Here is a 13,841-nt window from a genome sequence, read left to right on the forward strand (position 1 = left end):
AGAGCAAGATCCTAAAACTGAAAACAGCTGTGGGTTTGTGCAGCTGAGAGCAGAGGAGGAAGGACAGAGAGCTTTCCTTAAAGAAGTGGTCTGGAAATAAACTAGCCTTAAAGGCCTTTAATGTAATTGCATTCTGGCCTTCAGGGGAAGGCCTTCTCCACTGTAAACTGGATGAAAGCAGCAAGGTATCTGGGTGTAACCTTCTGGGCTTGGAAAGGTCAGTGCCTTCAGAAAGTGGAAGGGAGCAGGAAGGGTTGTCTTCCTGCAGAGCGGGCACCACTCCTGTATCTCATGAGGAGGTATGTGTCTGGGGAGGAAAAGGGACAAGGACCTGAATAACTGAGCTTCACAAGGAGGTTTCCACTTTATTTTACATTGCATATGTGAGACGAAGTCTCAAAACTAGGAGTTAGTTACTGATTCTTCAGTCAGTAGAAAATCCCTCTGTAATCTCAAAGGGGAGCCTTAGAGGGGAGCAGTATCCCACCATCCAGGCTTGCGTGACTCTAAACACTAGGTCGCATGTTCCCTACTAAAAGAAAGGCCACAGCGCCGTGCTTCTGTCCCTGAGGAGAAATAATCGCTATCTGCCAGGCAGGAATAAGCCCTTCTCTCACCTCAGCAGCTCCTGTCCCTGCAGGGACAGGGGTGGTGGCTGAGCTGAAAGGAAAGCCAGGCACTGAGCTGGAAGGGCTGCCTGGGCGCAGCCCAGGAGGGAGGTCATTGCTGCCTGCTGTGCAGAAGGTGCTGGAACAAGGAGCCATCTTTCTGGCTTAAGTGGGTGGGTGAATCCAACTCTGCCACTCTCCCAGCTTGCATCACCAGCACACGGTCTGAGTCCAAGATGGTGTTCAGCCTGTGGACAATAAATGCCAGGACATATGTTGGTGGATTTGAGGAGAAACTCTGGATACTGCTTCCCCTGCTGTTAAGGGTGGCCGAAGTCATGCCCAACACTAGGATCTGTGGAGGATCTCCCTCTGCACTCAAGGTCACAGTGCAGTTCAGCTCCCCAGAGAGCCCCTGTGCACTGCTGAAATGCATTACCTCTCAGCAGACCATGGTGATACCGTCCAGCTGTTGGGCACAGCAGGGCACCAGGAACGCAGAGGGAAGTTCTGCATGCCTGATTCTGGGGTTGCACAAAATGTCTCCAATCCCACAGGGGTTAGTGAGTTGCTTCTGTTTGCCTCTACATTTCCTCACCTGCTACCTCCTGAGGGCAGCGGAAACGCACTTGCGCATCAGCTGTCATTCCCTAGCAGACTTGCATCTTTGCTTATGCCACCACCATCAGTGGATTTGTGGTTGCAAGACTGCCAACCACAGGACCCACTGCACACATATGTGCCCAGTTCTGCCCAGACTGCTAGCAGGGCAGCAACCTCTGGCCCTGCGTGGGGAAGACAGGGCAGCAAGAATGCCTTTGCACAGTCGTGCACTGTTCAGCGTGGAACTACAGCCCTATAAAGCTGCAAGTCACAAGGAAGACACTGCACAGGATTTGAGCAGGCAGAAAGCATTATGGAGTTCAGGACTCTGGTTACACATTCATCCCAAGAGAGTGCAGGCTGCAGCACTGGAAGTGACTTGGAGGGGCAAGTGACAAGTACAGAGTAATTTCCCATCCTAGATTTCCCCAATCCAATTAATGGTTCACCCAAAGCTGAATGGCAAGGAAGAACAATGGGTACAGAACAACCCCATCATCACCTCTCTCTCCTTACTGCTCTCCCCTATTGCTCTTCATCCAGTGGAAGAGGGGCTGGAGCTATCTTCAACTCAGGTTTGCTGCCTTGCCTTCTGCCACTCCTTCCTCTGCTGGTTCTCCTCTCTAATTACTCCTCCATTAGAGGTGGCCTCCCCACACCCAACCCAAACACACACCTCAGCCCACAGTGCCCTTGTGCTTCTATTCTATTTATGTATAATATCCCTAGTGTAGGAAACACATTGCCTTCACACCCCTCCTGCCTCCCTCCTACATGATGTATTTAACAAGACCCACTCTATTCACTTGCCAGGCCCAGCCCACCCTGCCTGTCATCCATCACTCCCACTTCTGTGCAGGACACCAGCCCCTGCCACCTGCTCATTTGATTTTTATTTTTGTGGTAACCTCTGTGCTTTGAAAAAAACCTCCACACATTTCATAATCCTCCTCCAAATTCTCCTCCACTTGGCAAGAGTAGGAGCAGAAAACACCATCTAACGCTGATCCACCCCTTCTCTGCGGTATTCATGTTTTGCCCTCCTCCCTCCAGCTGCAACAATCCACTGACCACTCTTACACTAAATCTCTCAGATGTGGGGCAATCACTGTTGTCCTGTCCTGCCTGGGCAATGTCTATGTTACTGAAATCGGGTGCAGGCTGGGACCAAAACTCAGGATTTTGGAAAACAGGATTTTGGAAAACAGAACTACCCAGGAGCTGGCTGCAGCCCTTTGCCGCCGGCTGTCCTGCAGTGCCCTCTACTGAGCCGGAGTCACCAGCTTCCTGCCCCACCCCTGCCGGTCTCCACCCTGCTCCTTTCTGTAAGATTACTTCTCCATTACTCTTCACCTTAATTTGGCAGAACCACAAGGCCTGTTTCATCCACTCCACGGATCCCAGGAGGCAGTGCCCAGGAAGAGCAGTCTGTGACACAATGCAGCATTTTGCCCTTTGCTGACACCAGTTTCTGGGTACAACATTTTCCCATCCAGTTATTCCCAGCATCCGGCAGAAAAGGCAACAGGCAAAGTCTAGCTTTTGCACTTGAAAAACCTTATCACAGAGACGTCCCTGTTTGGCTTGAGCCCCAGGCATGGCATGTGCAGCCACCTCTACCTGTGAGTGGCAGGACAAATTTAGGCGCAGAGTGCTGCTTCCTCCATACCTGTGAGCAATCGTCAAAACAGTTTTGTCAGCGAAGCGCTGGCGGATGGTCTGCTGCAGCAGCTGGTCTGTCTTCTGATCCACACTGGCTGTGGCCTCATCGATGCACAGCACCTGCCAGGGACAGAGAGTGAAGGGAGGTCCCAAGCACCACAGCAGAGACCCCAGTTCCGGCCTAGAGACAGCCTGTGAAGTTAGCACAGGATGTCTGTTCCCATCACACCTCCAACTCTGCAGTGCTCTCCTCTGCTGTCCCCAGACAGCCATCAGCAGCACCCTCCCCCTCACTCCAATGGAGGCAAGACACTCACCTTGGCCTGTGTCAGGAGGGCCCTTGCCAGACACACCAACTGCCTCTGTCCCACAGACAGACTCTTTCCCAGCTCACTGTCCAGTCCACCTGCAGGGGTCAAGATCAGCAGTCACCCCACCTGCACAGGGTGCACAGGGTCCCAAACAGCACCCCCAGTCCAAGGTTTTCCTAGTAGCACAAAAAATCCCAATCCTGCTCAGGCCCAGGCCTTGGGAACAGTAGCCTTTACACTTAGACAAGCAACATCTGGCACAGAGATGCCATGCTCTCCTAGAACTAAGGCCTGGCTTACCTCTAAGGCACTGCTCTAACATCCACTGAGAACCGGTCTCATCACCAACATTCTGCCACCCAATCCATCACCTGCTGGTCCCTTGCCACTAAATCTCAGAGAATGCCACTGGGTCCTACTGACCTGTTCCCATGCTGGTTTCTAGCATGACCTCACCTAACTCGCTCTCTACGGCATCCACCCGGCCCCTTTTCCTCAGCTCCCTGAGCTGAGGCTTTCTCTCCTCTCCCAGCACCAGTGCTCACCAGCTGCTTCTCTCTGGGTTCCAACTCACCCATCTGAGTAACAGCATCCCGCAGGTGGCACTGCTCCAGTACTTCATGGAGCTCAGCATCCGTCCATTTTCCCTGGGGGTCCAGGTTCTCTCGGATTGAGCCACTGAACAAAAATGGATCCTGGGGGATGATGGCCAGCCTAGATCTGCAAGCAAATGAGAGCTGAAGGCTCATAGGATAGGTTCTGCAGAAAAGCAAAGGTCTGCTATTATTTTCATGAGGTGTCTTAGCTTGCTACAAATCTTACAGTCAGAGACAAGGGTCATATATTCACAGCCTGGTTTCCTTAGCACATCTGTTCAGAAACAACACAGAAACTCATAAGAAGCTGCCACAGTCAGACAAGAGGGTGCCTTGACAGTGAGTCCTTTACTCCTCACTCTTCACTTTGGCATCCAACCACTGACACCTCTCAGCCTCCAGGCCCTGTCAGCTCCCCTTCACTCTGCTCAGCCCTCCATACCTCAGCTCCTCCAATCCCACCAGCTGGCTGTCAACACCATCCAGGAGAATTCGGCCTGATTTCAGCTCCACCATACGGAAAAGGGCCAAGAAAAGGGTGGATTTTCCAGATCCTGTGCGACCCACAATCCCCAGCTTCTCTCCAGGATAAACAGTGAAGCTCACACGGTCAAGTGCATTAGGCAAGTCCGCTCTGTAAGCCAGAACCACTTCCTGGAACTCCAAAAGCCCCTGGTTTGGCCAGTCAGCAGCAACCTAAGAGGGATGTCCAGGTGAGAAAGGGTATGATAGTGACTGTCATCTTCAGCCCCACCTCCCTGCAGGCCAAGCCCCCTCCCTCCCTTCAGATGGCTGCTTGGCTTCTGAGCAGAACCAACATACAGCTCGGTTCCAACTCCAGCCTGCTCCTGGGATTGTGTTTCTCTCACAGCTATCCAGCACCTGTTCTGCTCCCCTACTCCTTCCCATCATTCCAGCCTTCACCAACTCCTGCCAGAGATTCATCCTTCCCAGGGGACGTACTGGTAAAACATGCATGATCAAGGTGGTTTCTGTGGGTGAGGGCCCTCCACCCATTCACCGGAATACTACAGTCTTCCCAGGGGAAAAGTGCAGGGCACAGAGCCAGAAGATGGGCCAGTCCCTGAGAACACATTTGAGCTTTTACCTGGATCAATCTATCCTGAGGCTCCATGGGGATATCTGTAGTGTATTCCTCTGTCCGCTCCACACTCACCATCATGATCTCTGTGTGAGTAAAGCTGGAAATGAGGTCTGAGAGCAGGCTTGTGACAGAAAGGGCATATGAGAGTGCCAGGCCCACAAGTCCTGTGAGGACAAAAGTATAAGCAAGAATGTTACCATCAAGGAAGAAGCTGGGATCTTGGTGGCCGGACAAAAAACGCAAAGGAAAAGTCAGGACTCTGGAGTCTGGGATCCCACTTGAGGATGATGACAGAAGCAGGGACAGGAGCTGAAGCACTACATTGTGGGTGACTTGCAGAGGGACAGGGAGCAGGAGCTCTTACTCCAGTGTAGGAAAATGTGCAGCTCTGGGCTAGGAGAGGTGGAACTCCTAAGCCACAGCTTAGGAGTGGACATAGATCAATCTCTGGCAGTCTACCTGGATTTCCCAGTTGCTTCTGGTGCTGGATGATGGCAATTCCTGCAATAGCAGTAACCACAGCAACTCCAATCATCTGCAAGCGGATGTCCAGCCACTCCATTGCTGTGTTGCTGGCAAAGAGGCAGCGCTGGTTCTGCTCCAGGCGCAGCTGATTCTCCAACTCAAACCTGTCAGGCACAAAACAGAGGTTTGCATCGCTCAACCTCCATTTCTGTTGCCCCAGACCAAGGGCGTTCCAGCCACCCTATAACCAGCTCCACATCAGGAAGGCCCTGGCCTATAAAGCCAAAGCTCTGTCTCTTTGGGCACTTGCACCTTCCACTCACCTCTGTGTTGCCCGCATGGCTCTGATGCTGCTCAGTCCCGAGAGGGTCTCTGAGAAGTGAGTGTATATGGGAGACAGGGTGACACTGTAAAGGCGCTTGAGCTCCCGGGATGTGTGTCGGTAATAGCGCTGAATGGAGAAGTAGAGTACAGCCAGAGGGAGTAAGACCAGACCAATCCAAGGAAGGCCATAGGTTATTATCACTAGCATGCCCAAGAACCCGTACATGTTGGCCAGGAAGATGTTGAGGACAAACGGCAGGCTCTCATCCACACAGTACAGGTCTGAGGAGAAGCGGTTCAGGATTCGGCCTGTTGGTGTGGTGTCAAAGAAGGTGACTGTGGCCTGGCAACAAGGGAACCAGAAAGTAAGAGCTGCAGTGAGATCCAGCCACAGAACAGTGTGCAGGAGACCAGCACCAAGAGGAGTACAAAAGGCCACAAAGGGATGGCCCACAGTGGGCCCACAGCCCACTTCCTTTCCTCAGCTGGAGCAGAAATCTCAGCTTGCAAAGCCCACATCCACTAGCAGTCAAACAACTCACGCTGTTCACATGGTAAAAGGAAGCAGCCCTTCTGTAGCAAATGTCAGATAGCTACCCAGACAGCAGTCACTCAGATGCCATATTTGCCCACCAGCAGCAAGTGAGGCAAATCTTGCCTCTAATTCTAACCCTACCCTGAGGACCCAAGGAAAACCAAAATATAAAGTTAACTTGCACATGCAGCATCAGCCCTAAATCTTGCTTCATGGCTCCTTCAAATCTCATCTGAACCTGATCTTACAATCCTGCAAAAACTACTTTGACTCAACTGGTCCTTATCATGGCTGTCTATCTACACCTAATGAGTGAACAAATGCAGGTGGCAGCCATAAAACACCCCTCCATGGAATGAACAGGGCACACTTTTAACTCCAGCTCATTGGCCCCTTGTGCCGGCTGTGGTGCAGCTCTTTTTGGATATAGGCCTACCAGCCAATACCAGAAAAAATTCTAATCTACCTCCCACATCCTTACTCCCAGATATGAGAAGAATGTCAGCTTGCAGGAGCCTCAGCCTGCCCTGGACTTTCTGCCCATTACCTTTAGAGCCCTCTGGAGCAGTCGGTTGTGAATGACAGTGGCAGCACGGAGAGTGCCATAAGCAAAGAGGAACGCCCGAAGAATGGTGAAGAGGGAGTTGGCCCCTGCAATGCTCCCATAAACTATCAGGTAGAAATTCACATCCACTGAGCCATTGGAAGGGACCGGGGTAGTGTCCAGAGCTTGAATGGGGAAGCTAGAACAAAGGAGGAAGAAGATTATGAATCTGCCAAGGTCCCCCTGAAAGTAAACTCACAGACAGGGCATGAGAACCCAGGAGCATACTCAAAGGGAAATCAGGATACTTCAATACTCCTGCAATATCCCTTTGGAATGTTGGGACAAACACACTGATTACTGTGCAGCTAGGTGTCTTCCATCAGCTCCAGGCAGAAGCCCTTTGGGCACCTCATCACGTCAGAGATTTTGATTCTCTTTGTCAAAGCAGCCACACACATCCCCTGCAGTGAGGTGCTCAGCTTATCTATCCCCGCTCTTAATAAAGATCTTTGCAGGAAATGCACTTAAGGATAAAATGGATGTGTTCCCAGCTTCCTTTGGCACCTCCAGACCAGATTCACTTACACAAGCCCAGCAACGGAGAAGAGAAGCAGCTCTGGGGAAGGCAGGGAAGCTGAACAGATCATCGCAGAGGTATTTGCTGTCTGAGATATGCTGGAGATCCAGTATGACAGCCACCAATCTGATATATTTCTGGATGCTACAGAGAAAGACACACTACATAAAAAGGAATTCAACTTTTAAATCAGCAAATATGAAGCAGAAAAGCTGGAGGAGAAGCTGCTGGACAATTTTTGGATTGCCCAGTCTAGTCTTCCCCTGTTAGTAGTAGAGCAGGAGCAAGGGAACAGCCTTGAGCTGCAGCAGCAACAGAGCACTGCTAAAGGTGCGGTAATGCAACTGTAGCAGTGAGACACCAGATTCTATTCCCACATGTGCCCCCTCCTTACTGAAGTAGCTCCTTGAACTACTTTAATCTGGAGAAAAGAAAAGGAGTCTTCGGGCTCCAGGGAGAATGATTAAACCCCCAGCCTCTTTCCTTCCCTTGGACTCCAAGGAACCAGGCAATGAGATGAGAGGACAGGAATGTCAAAAGAAATGTGCTGCTGGGCCACTGCCTCACCTTGCATCAGGAGCAGTGAGAAGAGGATCGATAATGCCAACCAGGTGCCCACTGCCAGCCAATATGCCTTGTACACCTGAAAAGCCACTGCCCCTTCTTTCTTCTCTTCTTCCTTGTGAATGAGATTATTGTTTTGGGTTGATTCTTCTTTCTCTGTCTCTATGGCCTCTTCTTGTCCCTGTTCATCGGGGGCTGTGGGAATGGAGGCAAAAGCAAAGGTCAGTGTGATGTTAAGTTCTTCCTGCAGCTACTCCTTGCTGTGAAGAGAGCAAGTCTAGGCTATAAGGGAGACTTCTCTCTCCTCTTTCAAGACAGGTGCACTAATTCTGGCAGTTCTTCATCCAAAGCTGGACTACAAGTGGAACAACAGGTTCAAATACTGCTCCAGACCAATACCCAATGATATGTGGGCCTCCTGTCCCTCTGTATACACACCACCCACAGATCAGCACTGCCACAGCAGAGCAAGGTGGTGGGAGCTCTGCTCTAGGGCCAGCAGCCATCAGGTACAGGTTCTGTCTGGGGGGTCAGCTGAGCTGTGCTGCCCCAGCCACCCTCAAGCTTGCCAGGAACAGACCTTCATCCTTCTGCTTCTTGTCCATATCCTTGCACTTGGGGAATGCTTCAACAAGTGGCAGGATATCAGCTGGTGTCCCTGCAAAGACAGACATGCAAATGCTTCTGCATCTGTGAGGAACAGATGCCAGCTACCCACTGCTGACCCAGTTTTGTTCTCTCATAACATTCCTTCCATTATGCAGCAACTGCATTCTTGCTCCATTCAACCTGCTATGGCCTCCTGCCTTATCAGCTCCCCACACCTAGGGTTGTCCTGTTTTATCTGTGCACCTGCACATTCTCTTCCACTCCGTCTTTGCCCACATGCAGTGTCCTCAAATTCTTTTATCACTGGATTCCCCACTAGTTAATCCTAATCCCTTGTGTCCACCTTTGCTCCAGCCATTCCTAGATACCAGCACAAATGAATGCCTGAGAAGACAGACAGTGTACCTGTCTTAACTATCCTGCCATTGTCTATCAACAACAAGGCATCGGCCTTCTCCAAAAACTCCGTCCTGTGGGTACAAAGGATCCTGGTCTTGTGTTTGAGAACTCCAAGAATGCATTTCTGCATAATATGGTTGGCTACGTCTGCATCAACAGCAGCTAGGGGATCATCAAGCAGGTAAAGCTCTTTCTCCTGAGAGGGAGACAAAAAAACAAGGATACAGCTCCTGGCCCTGCTGGAGCAGGCAGTGCTGTAAAAAAAGTACAAGTACCTCCATGTGGCACCCTGCCAGCAGCTTTAGGCTAGCACAATGTGCTTTAAGACATGCAGTCAGAGCTCCCTGTACAGCTGGGTGCTTCCAGACTCTTCACATCTGACTTGGCATTGGGCATGATCTGCCACACAATAACTCCTTTGTTATTTACCTGATAAACAGCTCTGGCAAGGGCTACTCGAGCCTTCTGTCCCCCACTGAGTGTCACACCATGTTCACCCACCTCTGTCTGATCACCTGCTGGTAAAATCTGAAACATTCAAGAAAACCCATTTAGAAAGGACAGGAAACTGCTGGGGACCCAAAACCAGGACACAGGGGTCCCTGTCCAGTCTCTGGCAGTAATTCCTAAGGGTGACACCTTACCAACAATTAAACAACGGAACAGTCTATACACTGATTCTACAGACAACTGGCAAGCTTAGCATTTATGCAACCAAAATCTCTTCTGCTCCAGAACAGAGTGGTCACATCTGAACTACCCCTTGAGAGCAACTTCTGGCCCGAGATAATCACATGTGGTAATTTTATACGACAGGAAGAGCTGTGCCTGCATCAAAATCGTGCCAGGGTCCTTCCAAACAGTTTAGCAGTAAAAACTACAGCATTTCAGTGGCTATAAACAGTTTCCTCTTGATTTGGTAGCATAGGCATATTCTACTACATCTCAAAAATCTTGCCTTTACTGAGTATTCATAGCTCTTGCCAAAGCAAACAGGAGCTGCCAGTGCACTTGAGAAAATCAGTCATTGGCTCATAAACTGGGAGGAGAAGGCTAGCTTCCTACCATATATACAGTCAGGTTTACTGGCTAATACAGCCATAAGCCTTAAATTTAGGATATGTGTATTACTGACAGGAGTACCACAGACTTAGCCCTTTCCAGATCCCAAAGAAGCTTCTGATCCAAAAAAAAAATAAGCCGCTGATAGGTTATGCCTGAAAAATCCAAAAATCATCAGCTCTGCAAGAACAACTCCTGTCCTCAGGCAGCTTTTGGATCAAGAGCTTTCAAGGATCTAGAACTTTTGGCTCAGCAGCAAAAGAAATCATCCAAATTGCTACCAGAGTGACTTCACACCTTAAAGAATTATGAGGACACCAGGAATGGTCTGGGATTGGTAATCAGAGTAACACTGTGTGATTGGGACATTGGAAAAACAGTCTATACTCTGAAAGAATGAGAACCGCTCCCATTGAAGCTCAGGCTGGATGCAAAAGCTGCAAGAAGGCCCAGACAGGTTTACAGTTTAGGCACTCACATTCAAGTCCTCGGAGAGGGCACAGGCCTCCACCACCTCCTCATACAGCCTGGCATCATATTCCCGCCCAAAAAGGATATTTTCACGGATAGTGGTAAACTGTATCCAAGGCTCCTGTGTGGCCAGACCAAATCCTTGCTCCAGGTCACAAATATACACTCGCCCACCTTGTCTGCAAGCACATCAGAAATGGGTGGAAAGGGCAACAAAGGAAAACTGTTGGCAGATCAATATGGCCTACAAACAGGGATAGCACTGGACAGTCCTCACCTGCCGTGGCATGGAAGGACCAGGCAGGGCGAAGTCTTTAGGCTACTTACTTTGTGAGCTCTCCAGTGATGGCTGCAAGCAGAGAGCTTTTGCCAGAGCCGACCTTCCCAACAACCCCCAGGAGCATCCCCTGCAAAGGGAAATGAAAAGAAGCAACCTGATGTGCTAATACAAGGCAGCTTGTCCAGATTTCCTGAGACACACATAGCTTGTAAGGAAGCTGACTGCTAGGACTGTCTCACAGGTTCAGCAGTGGACCTGGGTACAGTTGTTGAGTAAATCAGACTCCTGATATGACAGGACACAAATTTGCAAAAAGTGTTAACTCTAGAGTCCTGCTCTGTTCCCTGTCCAATCCTCTTCTGCAGTGATAGTAGAAAGCAAAGGGAACTGGTTCATCTTGTCTGTAAGCCATGCCTGGATGTCCTCTAGCACCCTTCAGCTCTGAGATGTGATATGTCCTGTGCCTCTTGACTAAGAGATTTTGATGCACAGCTCCTAAGATGAGGAAAACATGCAAATATGCCACCTCTGCTCCATTATTTGGCTTCTTTACTGTCATTCTTCCATGTTACCTCCTGTGTCCTTGCTCACCTTTCTCACTGACAAGTTCTCAATGTGCAGTTGTAGAGTGCCTGTGGATAAAGGCTGCCTGGTGCTTTCCTCCTCAACTGGCATCCATGAGAAGGCCGCACTTCGCATCTCCATGGCAGTAGCAGTATCTGAAGGGCCATCTGCAAGTGAAAAGCAGCACAGCATTGCACAACTATGAAAAGGCCAGAAAATTAAAGGCACCTGGCATCACAAATACTATCAGCTTTGTTCCCAAATGCATGAGACCACAGACATGGCACTGCTGTAATGCCCCTGACCCAACAACAGAATGAGACTCTTGCCTGTTGACTTGCCCCTAAACTTACACCTCCCTTCCTCCAACCCTCCTGTCTCCAGCTCCCACCAGACACAAATAGCTGTCAAGAAGACACTGCAAGGATATAAACCTGGTTTTATTATTGCTGAAGAATGGCAAGGAGCTGGCAAAAGGCAATGAAGGAAGGAAAGGGAGCTGAGATGGCTGAGGAGAGGGGCAGCCACTCAAGCCTTTCTGCCCAGCTAAGCCAAGTTTGTTGATGGCTTCAGTGCCAGAAGAGCTTTGGTCAGATAACAGAGCAGCTTCTCCTGGGACACTAATGGCAGGGCTCTGTGGGGACAAGCAGTGGCTTATGCTTGGTAAAGTGGAATGTTGCAGCCTTGTCTCCTGTTTTCCACAGAAATGAAGTGTATTCACTCTGCCTCTGACAACATCTTGAATCACAGGGTGACAGCCAGCTGGCCTCCAGTACTGTCCCCGGGCCTCACACCTCAGCTCCCTGCTCTGAATGTCCACTGTCTAGGGTCCCAAGCCTGGCAGCTTCCTTCACCATTACCTAGGGCATAATAAGCTTCCAGGTCCTGGTCCATGATTTCAAGGAAACGCTGGATTCGATCCAGGGAAACTTTGGCTTCCAAGGTCCCATACAACACCCATGGGAAGCTGTTGAGGGGTAGAATGAGCATCCCAACAAGGGCCAGTGCTGTGAACACCTGCATAGGTAAGCAAACAACCATGAGCTGGAACCAGTACCATCCCTGCATCTTGTATCCTCCCTACAGCTTCACCAGGGAGAGCCTGCTGAGCCGTGGGGAGTCACAAGTTGGGTTTATTTCCCAGAGAAGATGCCTCAGGACTGCAGTCCCACTGTAGACTGTGCTCTGCACAAGACAAGTTTGGACCTCTGCCTACCAATTACTCACCTTTGTGGCAGTGAGCTGGTGACCCAAAAGAGCATAGGTGACGAAGATGGCAATGGAGATAACAATAGGCAGTGCTGCCCACAGGTACACGCACACTGCATCCAGGTAACTCATGGCCCGTAACTTCTGCAGCTCTTTAGCCCGGCAGGCATTTATCCTGGTGCCAAAGTGCTTCTCCCAGGCGTAATACTTGATGACACGAATGCCAGATAGGAACTCTGTCATTAGCTGCAGGCAGTGAGGAAAAACACATCAAGCAAACAGTGCCTGCCTATGCACCAAATATCAGCCAGGCACCTGGACTGTGGCCAGGTGTGCAATTGTTTCCTGCTAAGGGTCAGGCTAGAGATACCAGGAACCATTTATTGCTAACAGACTTAAACTCAAGTGGCAGCTACTGGGAGCTTTGTGCTCCCTCATTCCACCAGCTTCTTCAGCCACCCGTGCTGTGTACGACTCAGGAAAAGGCAAAATATTACACCACTTTCCAACTGAAAGATGTGCAACACAGGTGAAGGGATATGTGGAATTAATGGCTCCAACTGGGATACCATTTACCTGTATAGACCTGACAGTATCTTGAGATAACAACACCTGACTCTCAGGCCTGGTGCTGCCCTGACAGCTAGTCTGTATCCAGAGCCTGGCTGGCTCTCTTCTAGCAACTCTGGTGTCCCTGGAGGATGCAGTCCTCTCATTTCTGCTCTCAGGTCAACATGTTCAGAGTAATGTGACATGTTGGTGGCCAACATGAAAGAAAACTAACGAGAGAGTTCACTCATAAAAACAGTCTTATAATATTTGGAGAAAGTCCAGCATAATCACATACGACTAGATAACCTTCTGTTGGGAAAATGAATATTTTTAAAGCTCCCAACAGTTCTGACATCAAGTTGACTTAACGTTTCATGCTTCCAAAGCGTGATAGAAATTGTGAGTGAAACCAGTGTCCCCTCAGAGATACAATGCTAAAAAGTGGTAATCAAATGCTTGACAAGTTAGGTGGCACTGCAAATATGCGAAAAACAGTGGAAAAGATGATTTAAGAGTGCCAAGCTTGGAGCGATATAAAATTATATCTATGATCATTGCCTTTGTCCAGACTGCAAGCCACTTAACCATTCATGGCGTTACTGGATCAATAGTATGGAAGCATCTCTAGAGGAAGCAATTGGGAGTCCTACCTTAACTACTACACACAGAAAAGAAACTTGCAAGGGAACCTGAATTAGCCCAGGGGGCAAGACAAGCATTAGAGGTTCACTGTCTTATGGGTGGTGAAACTGTGTCACCCTGGAACACTTTTGCACTAAGTGTCTGTGTCTGTGTGTG

At 49.7% G+C, this 13,841-nt stretch overlaps 1 protein-coding gene across 5 annotated transcripts in view; it reads right to left on the reverse strand.

Annotated features, from left to right (window-relative positions):
• Positions 1-7: 7 nt before the first annotated feature.
• ABCC10 (ATP binding cassette subfamily C member 10) overlaps positions 8-13,841 on the reverse strand; it is a 23,025-nt gene continuing 9,191 nt past the window's right edge. For 3 of the 5 annotated variants that reach the window (XM_027641221.1, XM_027641222.1, XM_027641218.1), the window contains exons 4-22: positions 12,510-12,737; positions 12,143-12,299; positions 11,310-11,449; positions 10,766-10,845; positions 10,446-10,617; positions 9,335-9,433; positions 8,912-9,101; positions 8,478-8,555; positions 7,901-8,092; positions 7,342-7,477; positions 6,757-6,952; positions 5,674-6,017; positions 5,345-5,514; positions 4,889-5,049; positions 4,223-4,476; positions 3,759-3,904; positions 3,191-3,279; positions 2,881-2,993; positions 341-856 (exon numbers count right to left, since the gene is read on the reverse strand). In XM_027641221.1, the coding sequence (XP_027497022.1) occupies positions 721-856; positions 2,881-2,993; positions 3,191-3,279; positions 3,759-3,904; positions 4,223-4,476; positions 4,889-5,049; positions 5,345-5,514; positions 5,674-6,017; positions 6,757-6,952; positions 7,342-7,477; positions 7,901-8,092; positions 8,478-8,555; positions 8,912-9,101; positions 9,335-9,433; positions 10,446-10,617; positions 10,766-10,845; positions 11,310-11,449; positions 12,143-12,299; positions 12,510-12,737 (3,081 nt within the window). In that variant the 3' untranslated portion in view covers positions 341-720. Of the gene's footprint in view, positions 308-340; positions 857-2,880; positions 2,994-3,190; positions 3,280-3,758; positions 3,905-4,222; positions 4,477-4,888; positions 5,050-5,344; positions 5,515-5,673; positions 6,018-6,756; positions 6,953-7,341; positions 7,478-7,900; positions 8,093-8,477; positions 8,556-8,911; positions 9,102-9,334; positions 9,434-10,445; positions 10,618-10,765; positions 10,846-11,309; positions 11,450-12,142; positions 12,300-12,509; positions 12,738-13,841 lie in introns of those variants that run through there. The other 2 variants (XR_003527357.1, XM_027641220.1) reach the window with 2 other exon arrangements.

This window comes from Corapipo altera, unplaced genomic scaffold (genome assembly GCF_003945725.1).
Source record: "Corapipo altera isolate COAL_440 unplaced genomic scaffold, ASM394572v1 48b, whole genome shotgun sequence".
Lineage (NCBI taxonomy): Eukaryota > Metazoa > Chordata > Aves > Passeriformes > Pipridae > Corapipo > Corapipo altera.